This window comes from Elephantulus edwardii, unplaced genomic scaffold, assembly GCF_000299155.1.
Source record: "Elephantulus edwardii isolate Elephantulus edwardi_28Jun2011 unplaced genomic scaffold, EleEdw1.0 scaffold00091, whole genome shotgun sequence".
Taxonomy (NCBI): Eukaryota; Metazoa; Chordata; class Mammalia; order Macroscelidea; family Macroscelididae; genus Elephantulus; species Elephantulus edwardii.
In genome coordinates this window covers 7,745,634-7,765,129 of record NW_006399841.1, presented here as the reverse complement: position 1 = coordinate 7,765,129, position 19,496 = coordinate 7,745,634, and the positions used below count along the sequence as shown (strand labels likewise).

Genomic DNA, 19,496 nt, shown 5'->3' with positions numbered 1-19,496 from the left:
GAGAGAGAGAGAGAAAGGAAGGGGGGAGAGAGAGAGATGTATGACTTCATTGTTGGGAAGAGAAGTGAGACGGAATTCATAAAGAACTAGGAACATGGAGAGGAGGAAGGATAGCTTTTTTAAAAAATATGTGAAAATGTGAAGTAAAGCAAGTACGTGGATTAGAGAGAAGGTATTTCTTAAATCATTTTGGGTTAAAAATATATTCTCACATGTCCAAAATGTCCAACACTATCACCTGTAAGCTGGCAGTTAGATGAAATCCTGCATGTCCAGTGAGCTCACTGCCCTTCTGGTGTTTTATGAAAATGAGTTTTTGTTGTTTGCCTGCATCGAATTGTTGGCTTTCTGTGGAGATGATGGATGGGGAATTGTATCTCGTTCTGCACTCCTCTCCTCGTTAATTGACTGGAAAACTCTCATGGACCAGTTTCTCAGTGGCTGGCATGCAACACAATCATGCAGGGCTTTGCAAACAATCCCCCCAAGAATGTCCTTTGTGAGCGGGAAGCCTCTCTCTGGCAGGGCCCCAAGAACTTGCTCCATTTTTCCAAACTTTCAACATGTGACAGAATCACCTGGAGGACTTTCCAAAATGCAAATTGATTTAACCAGCTTAAGACCAGCCAGAAACATCCCAGTTTGTATTTCCTCAAAGTTCCCAGGGGTGCTAACTCTGCTGTCCTTGCACCATGGGGTGCAAGACACAATGCCAGGACACCCTTGATTGAGCTTGCCGCCAAAATTTTAGAAGCTGCAAAAGGTAGTGATGACAACTTTGAATTTACCAGGGCAAAACCAGATTTTATAAATATGTAATTTTTTAAATAGTGATTTTAACAAAAGTTTACAAAAAGTTGGATTTCTAGCCATTCATCGTTGCACATGAAACACCCTGAACACTTAAAAAGAAATATTCATTCATTGTTGCATAATGTCCTCCCTCCTCCCCACCCCTCCCCCCTTAATCATTGTATATATTAGATTTTCCTGTAACTTCTTGTCTGGTTTTGGTTGTGTTCTCTTCATAGAATGAATTAAGCATAATAAATGATTTTTTTTTTTTTTTTACTCAGAAAGGGTTTATAACAAATTCCTTGGGGGAAAAAAAAATCAAACCTTCAGAAAAACTGAAGGAATGATGCCTTGAACCACTGAATCTTCTTTCTCTTCACTCATTATGCATTAGTCTTTTGCTACATTCTTACTGTCTATCGATCAATTGATCAGTCATCAATCTGTCTATTGTTGTCCATATTGAAATTTCCCCAAAGCTAGGTGTTTATTGTTGGATGTTCTTGTTTCGGTTCAAGATCTAGTCAAGGACTACAAAATATCTTTTATCTTTTTGCATCTTTAGTAAGCTTTGTTTGCGTTATTATTGTTGTTGTTTTCTCATGGCCTTGACTTTGAACAGGCCAAGCCTTTTATTTTAAGTTATTTATCCAACGACTTAATACTTTCAGGTCTTCTTAGGTCAGCTTTGGTAAAGTAATATGGTTTCGGCACTTAGTCGATAGTTGTTGAAAGTTTGAAATTTGCTAGAAAAAAATATGGTATTTTTGTATCTTTCGTCTTTGCTTTCTCTTTTTTTTTTAAATTTATTTTATTATTTTGCATGTGTGTACCGTCTAATCAGATCTGGCTGGTACAGGAGGAGGACATTGCTCCTCCTTCTCCAGCAGAGCATCTGGTGGATTCGAACCGTGTGCTTCTGGGATTGCAGTGCAGCTTTTTGCCACTAGACCACCAGAGCTCCCTCTTACGTTGTTCATTCACTGAGCCTTTACCCTCACTGTAGATCTATATGTTGTTAGTCTTCATACAGTAGATCAAAAGATTCTTTAAGAGATGCATTGTAAAGATAATTTGGAACTTTGTTGATTCTCCATCTTCTTCTATCTTTATTTTTTTATCTAAAGTTTTATCTATTCTCTCTTTCCCTCGGCCGGCCTTGCCTCCATAATCTTACCCCTTTTCTAAAATTTTGTGTTGAGCACTATTGCTTTCAGGTCCAACAGCTGCTCTACAGCCTTCTTGAGTCAGTCTCTCATCCTTGAGTTGCTCACTGCTCATTCCAACAAGAACCCCTGGTTTCACCCTAGTTCACTTTAGTTTTCCATTTCTCTAAAGAAGAAAAATCATATATATCTGGTAGTGCACCTGTAAGAATTTAAAAGGATCTTGTTTGAAAAGTATTGCTTTGCTCAGTAGAGAATGAGGTCAAGTTTCTCGTCGGAGGAAAGGATTTTGAAGCTCCGTCTCATGTACTTTAGACACGTGGCCAGGAGGGAGGGACCAGTCCTTAGAGAAGGACATCATGCCTGGGAGGGTGGAGGGATAGAACAGAAGGGGAAGACCCTGGATGAGACAGATTAACACAGTAACTGGGGTAATTAATTAGGGTTGATGAGTTGGAGTCAGTGAGACTGGGTCAGGAGAAGGCAGGGTTCAGAGCTATTGTATATAGAGTTGGTATGAGTGGCAGGTGACTTGACTGCACATGACACCAACAACATTTTTAATATTACAATTAACATGACTTTAGTTAGGAAGTTCTCCCCTCCCTCCAGCATATCTCTTAGCAAGTGACTTCTTGGGATCTTAGCAAGTTGCACATCATCTTGCTTTAAATGAACATACTGTGGGTGGAAGTTTTTTCACAGGTATGAATCTAAGTATTTTATCATTTTTCTTAGTTTACCATTAAAGCAAGGTTTGATTAAAAACGGTGATATATATATACCCATTTTATTCAGATTATATTAATGTCTTGGTACATTTTTAACTCATACTGCTTTGTTGAATTGCCAAACTATTTCAGTTATTGAAATAAGAGGCCAGTCTCAATGTAATCTATGCTGATGACTTTATCTATGCTGGTGGTTTTTATCGAGGCACATTAAACAGTCACTCCATACTTTATTTTTTTTATTAATTTCAATGAACATTTACAGAGATTTTGGATTTCCATTATTCATTCATTGTTGCACACTTCATACTTTATTATGTTGAATCATAATTATGCTCATTCTCTTACTATATCCTTTTCATTTAGAATTATGAGTTACAGACGTTTAGTTTTAAAGATTTTTTTTAGAAGTATGTTATGGTTTTAGCATAACAAAAGAGTTTAAAATGGTCAGGAGAAACCTATATTTTTAGCTCTTCTCTGCGTGTATTATGACAGCTTGTTTATTTTTTAGTCATTCCAAATGAAAGTATACCATGGAATTTCCTCCGGAGTGGTTTGGTTTTGTTTTTTCTTCACAACATACTAACCCTTATGTTTGGAGGGGAAAAACCAGAATTTTTGCAGATGGCCTCTTATTTACAACCGAGTCTGGTCTGTCTATGCAAGACACATTTGGGTGGAAAATTCAGAATTATTAACTAAGCCTCAGGGTTCATTGCTGGAAAGGAATACATGCTCCAGAACTATTCAGACCTGGCTGAAACATGAACTTCACCACTAGCTAGCTGGGTGTCATCGAATGAGTTACCAGCAACTCGGAATTTCTTAGCGCCTAAAATGGGACAACTGCTCAGATAGGACAGGTTCCAATCTGTTCATAGAATTACCGTGAGTGGTAGTGGATGTGGAGGAGCTTAACAAGAACTTGGGGGGGGGGGGAATTCTAAACATTAAAGGAAATTAAATGGTTGCATATCCTAGCATATAGCAGGTGCTCAGAACACAGGTCAACAAAAGAAAACTTTATTCCCAGTCCCCGTTTCCTTTTTCCACAAAGCAATCTGAAATAGTAGAATAAGCCCAAGGACAAGGCATGAAATGTACACACATAAAGTCACATAAACGGAGGGTTTGCAGCCACTTGTAGTTGCTGCCTTTGAACCACTTCCCTAGTCCAAAGACTAGAACATTGCCAATCAGCCTTTGGATCTGGTCATCACAGCCCCCAGCTCTCTGTTGGAGAGTGACCACTGTTTCTGACTTTTATACTTGTCAGTCCTCCTCAGGTGTTTAAGCTGGTTTTGCCATCCAGGTGTGCGTGTGTCGACGCGATGGCTTAGGCCTGCCTTAGACTTACTATCGTTATTTTGGTCTGATACAGTATATTGTTTTTGTTGTGTGCTCTTGAGTGGATATGACAGAGTTCACTTGGCCCATAGTTTTCCCTGGTTTGTAATCATTATTGGAACAGATCACCAGGTGGTTTACTCCCTGAGGAGGCGGCTCAGTTCAAACCTTGGACCTTTTGGTTAGTAGTTGGGTGCTTAATCCGCCCTTCTTTGATAGATCTTCAGGTCAGCTTCTCAACTCATTGCTGTCTAGACAGAACTAGCCCATAACTGACCTTCCAGCTGTTGGGGTTTTTTTTGTTTCAATCACTGGAGGAGATCGCACATCTTTGTCCTTCAGAGCGGACACTCAGCGATGATTTGTCAGTGCAAGTCTACCCCCTAGACCACCTGAGCTCTCTTCATTCCTTTGTTGTTCTTATTTAATAAGTATTTGTTAAAGAACCTTTTGTCCTATATTTTTCTGTAATCTAGATTTTGCTGGTTGTACACTCCTGATTCTACTCAGTATGTTTGTCTATCCTCTACAGTTTCTGAAAATTAGCAACTAGTTCTGTGGGAAGCCAAATTTCAAACTAAATATTTATAATAAACCAAATGCTGTATCAGGATTTGAGGGAGGTGCAGATACAAGCTGGAATTCACCCTGAAGCGCTAAGACAAACCTTAAATGTTTATAAGTGTAGACATTAAGTCAAACCTTAGGCTTTTACACATTCTTGTATTGTGCTAGCCCCTCCCTTCTGAGTTTCTGATAGAAAGAGCTTAGCTTCATTTGCATAAAATTCTCTTTGTGATTTGCTCCCTGGCAGTTTTCAACAGAGGCACAGGGAAGCTGAGATGGCACTTCAGTTGTTCCAGAACTGTTCGCCTCCTGCTTTACCTCCATATTTTCTCCTACATTCTGGGTGTTCTGTATCGTCGTTGTTGTTGTTGTTGTTATGTGCCGTTGAGTCGCTTGCGACTCATAGCGACCCTGTGTACGACAGCCCTAAACTCTGTTCTGTCCTCTGCCAATCTCACTGCCTCTGACACACCCATCCCGATTACCCCAGTCACTGAATCAATTCACCTCATAGGGGCCTTCCCCTCCTGCACCTGCCCTCCACCCTCCCAAGCATGATGTTCTCCTCCAAGGACCAGTCTCTCCTCACAGCATGTCCAAAGTATGTTAGACGAAGCCTCAGAATTCTTGCCTCCAAGGAGCAGCTTGGTTTAACCTTTCCCAGGATGAATCTGTTTTCCTAGCAGTCCATGGTACCCTCAATACTCTTCTCCAGCACCACAGCTCAAAGGCATCAGTTCTCCTTCTATCCTCCCTAGTCATTGTCCAACTCTCTGATGCATAACAAGTGACTGATTGTCTGGTTATTAATACTTATTAATATACTTTACTCTCGGTCTACAACATAGTTCAAAAAACTTGGTCAGAGTTCTGCTTCATCCTTTGGATAATCTCTAGGTGGGGTTATGTTTCTCTGTCGTGAGGCAACAATGTCCGGTCATCTCTTCCTTTTAAGTATTAATCGTCCATTGGTGCTGTTGCCCGTATCGATTTCATTCTTTGGGGAGCTCTGGTGGCTTAGTGGTAAGGAGTTGTGCTGTCACCCCAAAAGCCCGCAGTTCTACCCTACCTGCTGCTCCTTGAGCGGAAGATGAGCGGTTTCCATCCAACCACTTTCCAGCCTCTGAAGACCCGCTGGAGGATCAGCTATGAGTTGGTTCTGATTCAGCCCACATAACGCATCACACAATACATTGCGTTTGTTAACCATCGTGTTCTACTTTTGTTGTTTCGTATTTGTTAGCTGGAATAATTGAATAAATATTTAACACTGATTGCTCAGTGATGGCTTTTTATAGAAAAAGCAATATAATGTGTGATATTTTTGTTGTATGTTAGTTTTCTATAATATGAATTGATCTCCTATTATGCTGAGTTGATAAATTCACTGTTTTGTTGTTTGTTTCACAAATAGGAAACAATGGTGCTTTTACATTTTTTGTAAGTAAAGCATTCCATACTTTCTTTTTCTTTACTCAAGTTCGAATTGTCCTGTCTTGACCAATGAGAATCTCTTCAAGACGGTGACCAAGGCCTTTCTTTAGGCTCATGGTGGCCTTTGACCCAGTCTCCAAAAATCATTGGTATTGTGATTTATAAGGTGCATTTATAAATGTGTGTTCATGATCACTCCCTAGTGGATATAAAGTCCGTTCACTAGGCCAGCATCTGTGAAGAATCCACTTTATCAAACTGAGAGATTATATAAAGTCATTTTTAATGACTCTCATGAATGTGAACTTGAGACACATTACGGCATAGGGCCAAGTCTGTGGTCTGCTTTCAATATCAGTTTTTCAGTTGCCCAAGGTTGTGACCTTATGCTTAAGTTTCTTAATAATCTATCATCTTAATCATCTCTGTCTTAGCTTCCTTATGTAAATAGGGCTTATAGTACTAATATATACTTCACGTTATCTTTACATCAATTGTTTATAACTATTATATAAAATACTCCTCATACAGCCAGGGCATGTACCAAGTGCTGCATTTATGAGTTTCTCTGTGTCCAGGAGTTGATGAAAAAATAATATGCTCTTCTGGTCTCTGACTGGAGACGATGCTGGTACTCACCTCACTCAGCTTGCGTTTATAGGTTTTAAACCAGCAGCTGAAGGGTTAATACTGCAGGAGGGTGTGGGTGGCTTGTGTTTAGATAAAGCCACAACCCAAGACTTCCTTTCAGGGGATTGCTATTGTTATAGTCTTTTTCATCGCCTCTTTGAAGTTTTAAGACTGACAGTGTCTAAGTTTCTAACAGTGAACCAGGGATCTCTAGAATCTTCCTCAGACAGTGCTGTACATAAACTTCCAAGTACACCGGTTTCTGAATTTCCTTTATCCTGAAAAGGAATAGACATTAGCATGAGAGGACCGAAGGTGCCGGGATAAAGCAAGTTTATTGGATGGATACAGTTAAAATTTTAAATTTTAAAATCATGTTTCATCCATCCCTCTGTGAGAAATAAAATACTCATATAGAAGAAAGTCTTTTAAAAAATACTGCTTCAGAGATGGAAGATAGAGTGACACTGTTGGTAGAGATGGAAGGAGAAGGAGGAAGATGTTGATAGGGGTCCAAAAGGGAAGGAGATGACAGAGTTGGGTGGGTTAAGGGGGTAGTGAGGGACTTGGGAAGGATCCGGTGGGGACCCGAAAGGACAGGGTAGTGGTGAACACAAAGCAGTGATGATTAACTTTGTAAAGCACATGTACGGAGGTGACCATTTGAAATGCAATGTGAGTGTAGGAGTGTGTGAAATGCAGTGTGCTTGAGTGATACACACGTGTATGCATTTTGTATATGCAAAACAGTATAAAATAAAAAGAAAGTGGAAAAAAAATTGACCAATCTATTACAATTTTTTTAAAAATAGTATCTATGGAATAGAAGTTGATAAGACATTCTACAAAGGAGCAGATAGTAAATATTTTTAGGCTTTTGGGGTCAGGTTTGATCTCTATTACATTCTTATTAAGTTTTTAAAATATTGACCCCCTCCCCCCCAAAAAAAAAAGAAAATGAGCTGTGGACCTTTGAGTCACATTTTGTTAGTCCCTGATGCAGAATGTGAGAAATAACCTTCCCACAAAAAAACAGTCGTTTATTCCATTTCTACAACCAGCATGTCCAACACATCATAAAGGGCCTCAGCCTTTACATGGCCTGGGCCTGTCAAAAGGGCCTGGCCTTCACCCCACCGAGGCAGCACACATGGCTCGAGACATGGAGGGCTGAAACAAGTGGGCACTTCAGATACTGAAGATGGCACTCCAGGGAGACAGCAGCGGTTGTGCCTGGCTTTCTGTCACCTGCCCGTCCTCTACATTTTACTTTCCAGGTTCATACTTGACTGGGCAAGCAAGATTCATCTCAGTGTTCGTTTTCTGCAAGAACTTTTTCTTTCCCCCATTTTCTGTTCCAATCTATAATTGCATCGTTTACCTCTACTTCCAGACCTGGTTCTGCCTCTCTTTTGTTCAAGTATGAGTAAGAATAGAATATTACTACTTTTCACAAGCCAGTCATCAAATGTTACCACGTTAAAAAAAATCTTGTTGGTGTCACCCCCTAGTACACTCTCCGTAATGATGTGCAATGAACAGCTCCAGCATTTGACTTCTAAGTCTACCTTTTAATTGGTATCTGCATGAGAGGATGAAGAGAGTAGAAAACAATATAAATGACTCTTGCTGTATTAGGCCAGGCTGCTAACTCACAGTCAGCAGTTGGAACTCCCACCCTGCCCTCCAGGGAAAGATGGCCAGTGTCCTGCTGTTAAGGTTTGTAGTTTAGTCAGAAATCTGGGGGAAGGTCACCATGAATTGGAACCAGCCCCTGGCAGTGGGCTTGGGTTTTTGTTGTTGTTTTTAAAGACAATAGAATACTGACATTTTCAGCTAATAGGACAGCTCAGCCCATGGGTCTGTTACTCTTCCTTCACGTGTCTCCTGTCCACCAGACATTTCCATCCATGTCTTTCTTTCCAAGAATAAGACCGTTTAATCCACACCACCCGAGGCCACCGCATGCACCCACGTTTGGTGTTCAAGATAATGTAGCTGCTTGTTAGTGCTAAGCATTCACCTCCACCGACTCACAGGGGTCAGGAAATGAGCCGTGTTTCCTTCCTTATCAACCTGGCTCCGCTTTGTAGCAGTGTTTCCATTTGTGCTACTAAATATTTCTATTCCAACAAATGGCAAGTTGCATGCACACTGAAAAGATGTGATGTTCGTGGATAGCAGAGGACTTGACAGCTTAAGAAATGCTTCTTGCAGACAACTCTCCTCAGCACTCATGGGTCCGGGGAAGGTGTTGCAGGGGAGTCTAAATTTGGACAAGAATGAAGAAAGGAAAGTTGGATGTAGGGAAACTACAGCTTAGGCCAAAAGCATGGCATCTCCAGACTTTTACAGACTACTTTGCGGGTACTTTGGAGGGCAAACATTCCCAAAGCTCCCACAATGCTGTGAACATCGTTAACAGTCCAGAAGCGCTTTGCACATTAATTCCACACACGTTTATTAAGGATCTCCTGTGCGCTCCATGCTGTTTACGATGGAGGAGAGGAAAGATGTCACCCCTGCCAGCAGGCACTTTCCTGTCTGCCCCGAGTGAGAAAGTTGGGAGAAATACAGGGGAGACCTGTGAGCAGAGTCATAGCTATTTAATTGAAATTGTACGACATTGTTTCCTAAGAAAACGATATATAGGGTTCTGTGAGAATATATAAAGTAAGACCTTTTACTGATTATACCTGTGTGTCCTTGTCCTTTCTTGTTGTCCAGTGCTGTCGAGGTGACCATGACTCACAGTGACCCTCTGAATAACAGGTCTGGACTTGCCCTGTCCTGTGTGTTCTCATGGTCTCTTTGATGCAGAAGTAACAGTCACTATGTCAGTCCATCCCCTGAAGGGTCTTCCTCCCTCTCTCTGACCCCCTCCACCTTCGCCAGCAAGATCTTTTTCCAAAGACGGGCCCCTCTTGACAACATGCCCTAAATATGTGAGAGGAAGTTTCACAAACTTTTGCATTTCATTCAACACAGACACGTAAGGAGTGGCCTTTGAGTGCAAGCTTTAGGGAAGAGTGTGAGACGCTCGGTGGCTCGTCAGAGGCAAGGAAGAGGAGAGCCGCATCCAGTCAGTACATAGTCACATGCCTGGGATAAAGAGTCATGTCCTGTTATTCACAAAACCTATGCAGGTGCTATACATGCTACCGATGCCTGGGGTCTGGACTTATTCACTGGTTCTGTATGAAACTGAACCCAGCTCCTCTTGTGTTTTTTGTTTCTCCACCAGAAGACAGCACGAAGAACCCAGATTTGTTGCTAGTCATCGTGCAGGTGACAGGTGTCAGCCTGCTGCCTCCGCTGGGCATCGCCATCGCGGTCACCATCATCTTCTACTGCTACCGCGTGCACAGGCAGCGGAAACTGAGCTCCTCCTGGGACAGTAACAAGCCGCGGAAGCTGATGGAGTTCAGCGAGCACTGCGCCATCATCCTGGAGGACGACCGCTCGGACATCAGCTCCACGTGCGCCAACAACATCAACCACAACACCGAGCTGCTGCCCATCGAGCTGGACACGCTGGTGGGCAAGGGCCGCTTTGCCGAGGTCTACAAGGCCAAGCTCAAGCAGAACACGTCCGAGCAGTTCGAGACGGTGGCCGTCAAGATCTTCCCCTACGAGGAGTACGCATCCTGGAAGACCGAGAAGGACATCTTCTCGGACATCAACCTGAAGCATGAGAACATCCTCCAGTTCCTGACGGCGGAGGAGCGGAAGACGGAGCTGGGGAAGCAGTACTGGCTGATCACCGCCTTCCATGCCAAGGGCAACCTGCAGGACTACCTGACCCGGCACGTCATCAGCTGGGAGGACCTGCGCAAGCTGGGGGGCTCCCTCGCCCGGGGCATCGCACACCTGCACAGCGACCACACGCCCTGCGGGAGGCCCAAAATGCCCATCGTGCACAGAGACCTCAAGAGCTCCAACATCCTCGTCAAAAACGACCTCACCTGCTGCCTGTGTGACTTCGGGCTCTCCCTCCGCCTGGACCCCACCCTGTCCGTGGATGACCTGGCCAACAGCGGGCAGGTGAGTTGGGACAGGGGCCTGGGGCCTCCTGACTTTGCTCCTGTCTCTCGCATGCCTTTTTGTCTTGTGTCTCATGCCTTCCATGTCAAGCAGCCCTCCACCTTGGACATTTGCCTGGGGTGCCTCCTCTGGACATGACTCCCCTTTCCCATCAGGGTACCTTGGCTAACATGCATCATTTCACCGTTTTGTCCTTTCCAACCTGCAGTAAACACATCTGTCCTGACTCAGGCATCCTTCATTTCTTCCCCACTGGCAAGTGATTTTACTCTCTTTCACACATAGTTAGTATACCACCGCTATTCTTTCTCTTTCTTAGCACCTCCACGGCCCTTTCTACTTTTATCTGTTTATATTTATATGTTTCCTCTTGCCCTCCTTTAAGATAATCTCCCTGAAGCCCAAACCTACGTCCGTTAATCCATCCACCCATGACCAAATGACAGAATGTCGAAAATGAACAGTTCCATTCCTGAAGCACTCTCATGAATTACAGTGCAAACCCTTTTAGGCTGTGGAGCTATTTAAAAGTGATTAGACATTTCTGAGACATCCTTGGTGGATGACAGGGCTCCCCGTTTTTCTATGCTGAAAGCTTGACTGCAGATTAGAGTGGAGTTAATAAGGAGTATCATCATTTTCGAGATATTTACAAGAGTACCAGCCTTCTGTTGAGTTTCTACACCATCCGTCACCCCTCTGTGTGCCTGAGAGCTCATGCTGTGTTCAGGTAAACACAACGGAACATGCACCTATCATGTATCGGAGCAGTGGGCCGTAGAAGGCTCTGTCTATTAAAAACAAGGTCTGGTTAGTGTCAGTAAGAAATGCACCCAGGAATGGGAATAGCACCTTCCTTGGCCTTCATTACAGAGCCCGGGGCAGATGGTCCATGGAGTTGCACATCTAACAGGAAGACCACACCCCTCTACTGGTTCAAATCCAGCAGGAGCTCTCAGAAATGTCGTCCTATGCAATTTACAGCCTCAGCCCCAGGGCGGTGTGCGGGGCGGGGTGTGTGTATGTGTCAGCTGTGACTCAGTCTGACTCCACCACAGTCATGAGGTTTTCGAGTTTTAGGAATGGTGAGAACACCTTGTATCTGAGGGCCCCACTGAATAAGGAGCTGAGCTTGTTCAGATCCTTCAGCTGCTCCGTGAGAGAAAGGTAACCTCTGTCCGTGAGATTTACAGCCTGTGAAAAACGCATGGAGGGTCAGCCATGAGTCAGTTCTGACTCGACAGCAATGAGGAGTGAGAGTTCTGACTCGACGGCAATGAGGAGTGAGTGTGAGTGTTGAAATGTCATGCACTATCGAGCTATACATGTTTGATACTATAGAATCAAACATTTACGTTTAATTCTTTAGAACCAGCGCCCCCCAGGCTTGTGTGTGGCCAGTCATAGAGATTAGCACAGACCTAACAGACAAATACGTTATACCATCGGCATAATTTCTTGTCATTTAAAAGTGACCTTTTCATAAAAGGATTTTGAAGCACCTAGCTTTCAAAAAACAAAACCTATATCTTCCCTCTAAACGAATTCATTTTTACCTTAGAACAGTGGTGGCCTAGTGGTAAGAAGCTGTGCTGCCATCCCAAAGGCACACGTTTCGAATCCACCAGCTGCTCTGTGGGAGAAGTGTGAGCAGCCTCTTCTCATACAATTTACTGCCTTTGAAAACACACTGGAGGGACAGTTATGGGTCGGTTCTGACCCAGCAGCACAACAGTTAAACACAACAGGCTGACAACTTACAAAGTGACCCAATGTGTTCCTTATTGTGTAAATTCTTTGCTGGAACTCAGTACTGGTTTTGTGAAATGGTAACACCCTGGCCCATACTGTGGGACAAACACAGTCCTTAAGTGAAAAGAATGGTTACAGTTTACAGTTGTTATTTTGACCATAAATTTTCTTGGCCTTTCAGGAATTAAAAAAAAAAATAAATAAAAATTCATTTTCCAAAAGCAAAAATAAACATCTAAAACTGACACAGCTGTTGTCTCCCAGGTCATCTGTCAGGATGTTATTGAAGAATGTGATGGGGTGGATCATGGACGAGATAAGCAAACTCTGGAATTTGACACTTCCTTCTTGGAAGTCTTTTGTTTAAAGCTTTTAAACGGTTTTCAGGGGGAAAACACTGTTTTAGGGGGGGGAAAAATTCTCATATGCTGTAGCTTTCCGTGTAGGTTGGTTATTTACAATAGCAATATGATTTTATTTTTTAAAGACACAAACAAGAAATTTACAAACACAGCTGGAATGAAGGTCTCCATGGCGGTTTTTGTTTCAGGTGGGAACTGCAAGATATATGGCTCCAGAGGTCCTCGAGTCCAGGATGAACCTGGAGAATGTTGAGTCCTTCAAGCAGACGGATGTCTACTCCATGGCTCTGGTCCTCTGGGAAATGACGTCTCGCTGCAATGCAGTAGGAGGTATGTATGGGCCACCAGCATCATGTAGCCTTCAAAATGATAACCTTATTACTTATCCAAGCTGGAGTCTAAGGAGTAGCAGATCAGTTAACTCCACAGTGAGAAAAAGCTGACATCTGATTGAAGGTATATGTTACAGGCGGCACAGTCTCTAGCAAGTTACATTGCTAATTCAGAGGTGGGCCCTCTCCGGCAGTTCGAATTCACGAGCTGCCCGTGGGAGAGGGATGGGCGGTCCCCTCCCTTGCCATCTGCAGCCTCTGAAAACCCACTGGAGGGGTCAGTCCTCAGTCAGTTCCAAATTGAAGGCCGAGTTTTTTAAATATGTAATTATAGTAAAAGGCTAGATGTTTAATCTGAAAGCTATACTTGGAGCATAAAGTTTTGCGTCTTGTTTTAAAAGTATTTACCTTTTTTGTTTGTTTTTAGACACATCCCCCTGCAGTTATTTAAATACACGGCTAGAGATTAACTTCATTATTGATAAGAATAATCTCTATCAGATGATAATAGTATTTAAGGAAATGGCTAATCTTTGGGGGGTTTTGGTATTTTATTACTCTTGAGAATTAGAAAATGTCGACATGTACTATTGTGAACTTGATTTCCTTTTTGAGGGGAAGATGGAATAGACTGGTGTATTTTTTAAGTTTTGAAAATTTTAGTGAAGAGACGCTCTTGCGGAATCCCTTCCTCTCGCTGGCTCGGCCTCCAGGACGGATTAAAGACCTGTTTTCCTGCTGCCTTTCCTCTGTGAATCTGAGGCCATCTGCGCACTTGCTCTCTTTTCTCCCGAATATAGCCTCCTCCTGTTTATTCTCCCTACAAACACTACAAATAGAACAGCCTTCTCCAGATTCCCCTGTGATATCGCCTCTTGCAGGGACACATTGTATCCCTTTCATTGTTACAAAGTTGTCTTGCTGGTGACATGAAAATCTAGATAAGGATGGACAAATGTGAAGGGAGGGACGCCATTGTTTTAGGGAGTCTTGTCCCTTCTCTTTCCCATCACTGACATTGTTAAACTCTTCTCTGTAGTTCCCTTGGGCCTTTAGTTACCACCCTGGTAACATCTGTATTCCAGGCTGGTCCTGGCTGGATGCTGAGTCAAGCCAAACTCACCCCATTTTCTTTATAACTTTTCTGTTTTGTGTCAATGTTAGATTTGCAGAATTGTTGCAGACACACTGCAGAGTCCCTCTGTGTCCTTCACCCAGCTTCTCAGAGGGTTAACACCTAACCACCACTATTGAAAGAAGGAAGTTAACATTGGCATAATACGCTTAGCTTCATACCCTTAACTCACCTTCTGTGGATTTTTCAGACCCTTAGTCCTGTCCTTGTCTGCACAGGATTCACTCCCGGGTCCTCCTTTGTGCTTTAGTTTCACACCTCTTTCCCTCGCTGGGTTCCAGCATGGTGCTGACCCTGCCTCAGGTTTCCAGGCGGTGAGTCTCAGTGGGAGGAGACTGCCCATCTTTCCTCTGTGGAGCCTCTGATACATTAGAAGCTCCAGAGATGCAGAGTTTTTGGATTAACAGTACGTCTCACTCGGGGCTGTGCTCCCAGAGCTCCCTCATGCCTTCCTCAAACTCAAAACTAATTGCCATCAAATCAGAGCTCGGAGGAAGCTCTGGTGGCCTAGTGGCAAGAAGCTGCACTACAAGCCCAGAAGTATGTGGTTCAAATCCACCAGATGCTCTGCTGGAGGAGGAGGGGCAGTCAGATCTGATTTGACGGTACACACACAAAATAATAAAATAAAAAGAAAAAAAAAATCAGAGCTCGCTCATAGTTGACCCTCCAGTGGCTTTTCAGAGGCCGCAGATCGCATAGAGGATATAGTTCTTTTCTTCCTTAGAGCAGTGGCTGGATCGAGACCTTCAGCAAGGGGCCACCTTTGTGTTAGCTCTGCCCCACAGCGTGCCTTCCTGGTCACCTAGAATTTGTGCCAGTCCCTTCATGTGTTTTTCTAACCTTCACATCTCAAGATGTGAAGAGCAGTTATTTGTGAATGGCCCCTTACTTTGTGCTGTTTTTCTTGATTAGAGTGTGATTGTCCATTTGGGACCAGAGTAGCTTAGACTTCTTTCACAGTGTCCCCACCAGGGTCACACGAAGCTGCTGTCTTATCAGTGTCGCTGGATTGGATCAACTGGTTGGTGTTAGTGTACGCCGGGCAGGAGCAGTGTGGAGTTCTTAGTACTCCCCTTGGGGTAACACGTTCTATATTCGAGGGAGGATACGCTGACCTCTTTCTAACGAGGCATAACACATTCTCAGCGATGCTGCTAGCTGTGTTTACCATCACTTCACCCACTATTTATTTCATTAGTGATTCTTGCCTGTGATAGTTATTGCTCTAATGTTTGCCGATGGTGTTTTCTGTATCTCTTATCCCTTCTAGCATTTGGTGTTCTGCCAGTTAATAGGAAGCTCTGTCAATTCTCAACTACCACCCTCATAATTTATTCGTGTAATTATGTTTTTTATTTATATCCCTTTGAACCATATCAGAATGAATTATGTATTTATGTGAGCATGAGTTCTGGATATTTCTTTCTTGCTGAGAACTGTAATCCTCTTTCTTTCTTTCTTTCATTGTCATCAAGTCAGAACCAACTCGTACCTGACCCTCCATTAGGTGTTTCAAGGCCGTAAATCACGATCAAGGAGATTCCCCATCTGGATCTGAACCCCTAGAAATGCATGGTCTTTGGGTTAACAATACAATTCCCAGTGGACTATGACACCAGAGCTCCTTATAAACCAGTGTCACAGTTGTTGTTGCTAAATGCCATTGAGCTGGGCACAACTCATGGTGACGCTGTGAACGACATCTAAACCCTGTCCTGTCTTGTGTCACCTTCATCGTCTCTGACACGCTAGGCCCGTTGCAGCAGTCTCTGTGTCAATCCATTTTGTTGAAAGTCCTGCTGTCTTTCACTGACCCTCTACCTCTCCGAGCATGATGTCCCTTTCCGAAGAATAGCCCCTCCTAACAACACTTCCAAAGTATGTGTGAAGAAACTTCGCCGTCCTTGACGCTAACAAGGTCCCTGGCTGCACCCTTTCCAAGTCATATCTGTTCTTCCTTTTTGCAGCCCACGCATTGTCAGGACTCTTCTCCAACACCATACCTCTCGAGGCATCAGTTCTTCTGTCACCCTTATCTACTGCCCAGCCGCCAGATGCATAGCAGGTGATTAGAAAGACCATGAGCCGAGCCAGGCCCACCTTATTTTGTTGATCAGATGGCCTAGCTGTCATCATTGGGGAATTCTGAAGAACACTCTTTGTTGGATTGCAACCATTAAAATAAAATAAACATCCGGGAATTCATGCTGATATAAATGTGTAATTGGCAAGTCGGTATGAGGTACTAACCATTGATGTGATCAGCAGCTAACTAAAAAAATCGAGGTTTGAGTCCAACCAGAAGCTCCTTGAAGGAAAGGCCGGGCGATCTGGTTTTGAAAATAGCAGCCATTGAAAACCTGAGGACCTAGAGGTCACTCAGAGGCAGCGTTGATTGGACAGCACCTGGTTATTTGAAGCCACTGGGACGCATGACACAGAATGTTGTCAAAGGTAGAGTTGAGTGGCACCTTGGCTGCCAGGGAACTTCACCTCTTTAGAGCATGTTTTTAGCCACCTCTGGAGTAGACCCAGGTCACCCCTCCCACCGGGCACCTTGCTGAACTGTCACCTACTTCCTGGGGCCCTAGATGGGGCTGGCACGTCCACGCCGGCTGACCCTGTTCTTTTCCTGTTTCCTGCATGAATTTTCCTCCCCTGTCACAATTCCAAAAGAAACTTGGGTTGCTGATTTTTTTGGTGTTTTTTTAAAAAATTTTTCCTTGCACAGTGAAATGTCTTTAACCAAGTTTCAGCCGCTGAGAGTTAATTTTTTCTGCTTGGAGGCTTTGACAGTTCCAAAATGAGTCCTTAGAGGATGAGCTGTGTCAGAGATGAGACGGTTGTCACTGTTGGGTAAATTTACCTCCATTTCAGTACATTTTCCGACCTTTTCAAGCCCGTTATCCTGTAAACACACCCTCTGTCCAAGCGGCCAATGCTGTGAGCCCGTTACGAGCCCCTGCTTTCATTGTTATCAATGACTCAAGCCCTTTCCTGTTGATATTTGCTGAGTGTGGAAGAATTTACGTTCCTGGGGAAGGACCGGGTTCACCAACTTTTACGAGGTCTAAAAACAGATACCGTATAAACAAGTTTTCCCAAGGAAGGAACAGGATCCCTTTTGTTCAGCCTGACTCCAAAAACCTTCCATAGCCTTTAGGATAAGAACAGAAAGTATTTGGGGAACAGGAAATGGACCATCCTGGTTCTCATTTTGACTTTAAGCCCACAGCCCTGTTTCTCCCATTTTCACTAATGCAGCAGACAGCCATGTCACTTATCTCTCCTCAGTTCAGTTCTGACAGAGAGCTGGCCTCTTGAACGTGGGACCTTCTGTAGCAATCTCCTACTAGCAAGACCTCTCCTTCTTCCTTTTTGAAATCCTACTTTAGCTGTTGCTGTGAGCGAGCTTTGGTGACTTAGTGGCGAGAAGTCACTCTGCCTACCCAAAGGTACACAGTTCAAATCTAGGAGCTGCTCTGGGGGAAAAAGATGGACGGTCTCCTCCCATATGATTTTCTGCCTTTGAAAACCCAGTAGGGGGTGAACTTTGAGTCTGTTCTGACCTGATGGCACATAACAACAGCAGCGTAAGTTGTGAGGGTATGTTGTTGTTGTTATTGTCGTTCTGTACTGTTGAGTCACCTGCGACTCATAGTGACCCTGTGTACAACAGCCCTAAACCCTGCTCTATCCTGTGCCAATCTTATTGTCTCTAACACACCTACTCCCATTACCCCAGTGACTGAATCAGTCCATCTCATTGAGGGTCTTCCTCTCCTGCCCTGTCCCTCCACCCTTCCCACGCATGACGTCCCTCTCCAAGGACTGATCCTGCTTTGCAACATACCCAAAGTGTGTCAGACATATGCCTTCAAAGAGCAGTGTGGCTTCACCCTCTCCAAGATGAACTTGTTTGTTCTTCTAGCAGTCCATGGTATATTCAGTACTCTTCTCCAGCACCACAGCTCAAAGGCATCAATTCTTCTATCATCCCTAGTCATTGTCAAGCTTTCTGATGCATAGCAAGTAATTTTAAAGAGTATGGCCTGAAGCAGGCACACCTTAGTCTCCAGACTGTCTTCGTTGCTCTTCAGTACTCTGGATATGTCTCTGACAACAGACTTCCCCAATGAAAGTTGTCTTTTCATTTCCTGGCTGCTGGTACCAAGAGTGCTGATTGTAGGGTACACGCAACAGAATATACAACAGCAGCTTATATGTACATAGCTTGGTGGCATTGATTCTGTCCTCTGCACCCTGTTACCATTCACATCCTCTTCACTGAGCTGTTCTGCCTCCATCAACATAAGCTCACTGCCCCCTGAGCTTTCTAGCCCATCTTCCCAATTGTTGTCACTTTGATCCCATCTAGATAGTTCTTGAAAGAGCACAGTACTCAGGACAGACTTTTCTTATTTTTTTTTTTTACCTTGTCTACAAGAAGCACTTTAATTTCATTCAAGATAGATTTGCTTGCTCTTTTGGTAACCCGTGTTATATTCGATACTCTTCTCTAACACACAAGTTCAAAGGCATTGATTCTTCAGTTTTCCAACTTTTGGATGCATAGAGAGCAATTGAAAATACCACACTTTTGGGTCAACCTTAGTCCTTATGCTAATAACATCCTTGATCTTTAGAAGACTGGTGACACCCTTGTCAGTAGCTTTCTACAGAGTAGCACATCCTTTGATTTCTTGATTGCTGCTACCATGAATATTGACTATGGGTCCAAGTACAATTAAGTCGTTAACAACTTATTGCCTTGAAATATATTGTTGTTATGTGCCCTCAAGTCCCTTGAGACTCATAGCAACCCTAAGTACAACAACTCTAAACCCTGCTCTATCCTGAGCCAACTTTATTGTCTCTGACACACCTACTCCCATTACCCCAATCGCTGAGAGGGGGGAGAGAGAGAAAGAGAAGAGGAGAAGAGAAGAGAGGAGAGAGGAAGAGCGAAGGGGAGGGGAAGGCAGAGGAGAGGAGAGAGGGGAGAGGGAGGGGAAGGAAGAGGAGGGGAGGAGAGGAGAGACAGAGGAGGGGTGGAGGGAAGGGGAGAGAGGAGGGGGAGAGAGGAGAGGGGAGGAGAGAAGGGGATGGGAAAGGAGAGGAAGGGGAAGAAAGATAGAGAGGGGAGGAGAGAAGGGGAAAAGGGAAGGGAGGAAAGGGGAGGAGAGAGGGGAGAA

The 19,496-nt window shown here is 43.8% G+C and overlaps 1 protein-coding gene across 2 annotated transcripts in view; it reads left to right on the top strand.

Annotated features, from left to right (window-relative positions):
* TGFBR2 (transforming growth factor, beta receptor II (70/80kDa)) overlaps positions 1–19,496 on the top strand; it is a 91,881-nt gene that overhangs the window by 64,230 nt on the left and 8,155 nt on the right. For both annotated transcript variants that reach the window (XM_006890629.1, XM_006890628.1), the window contains 2 exons: positions 9,918–10,717; positions 13,020–13,161. In XM_006890629.1, the coding sequence (XP_006890691.1) occupies positions 9,918–10,717; positions 13,020–13,161 (942 nt within the window). The remainder of the gene's footprint in view (positions 1–9,917; positions 10,718–13,019; positions 13,162–19,496) is intronic.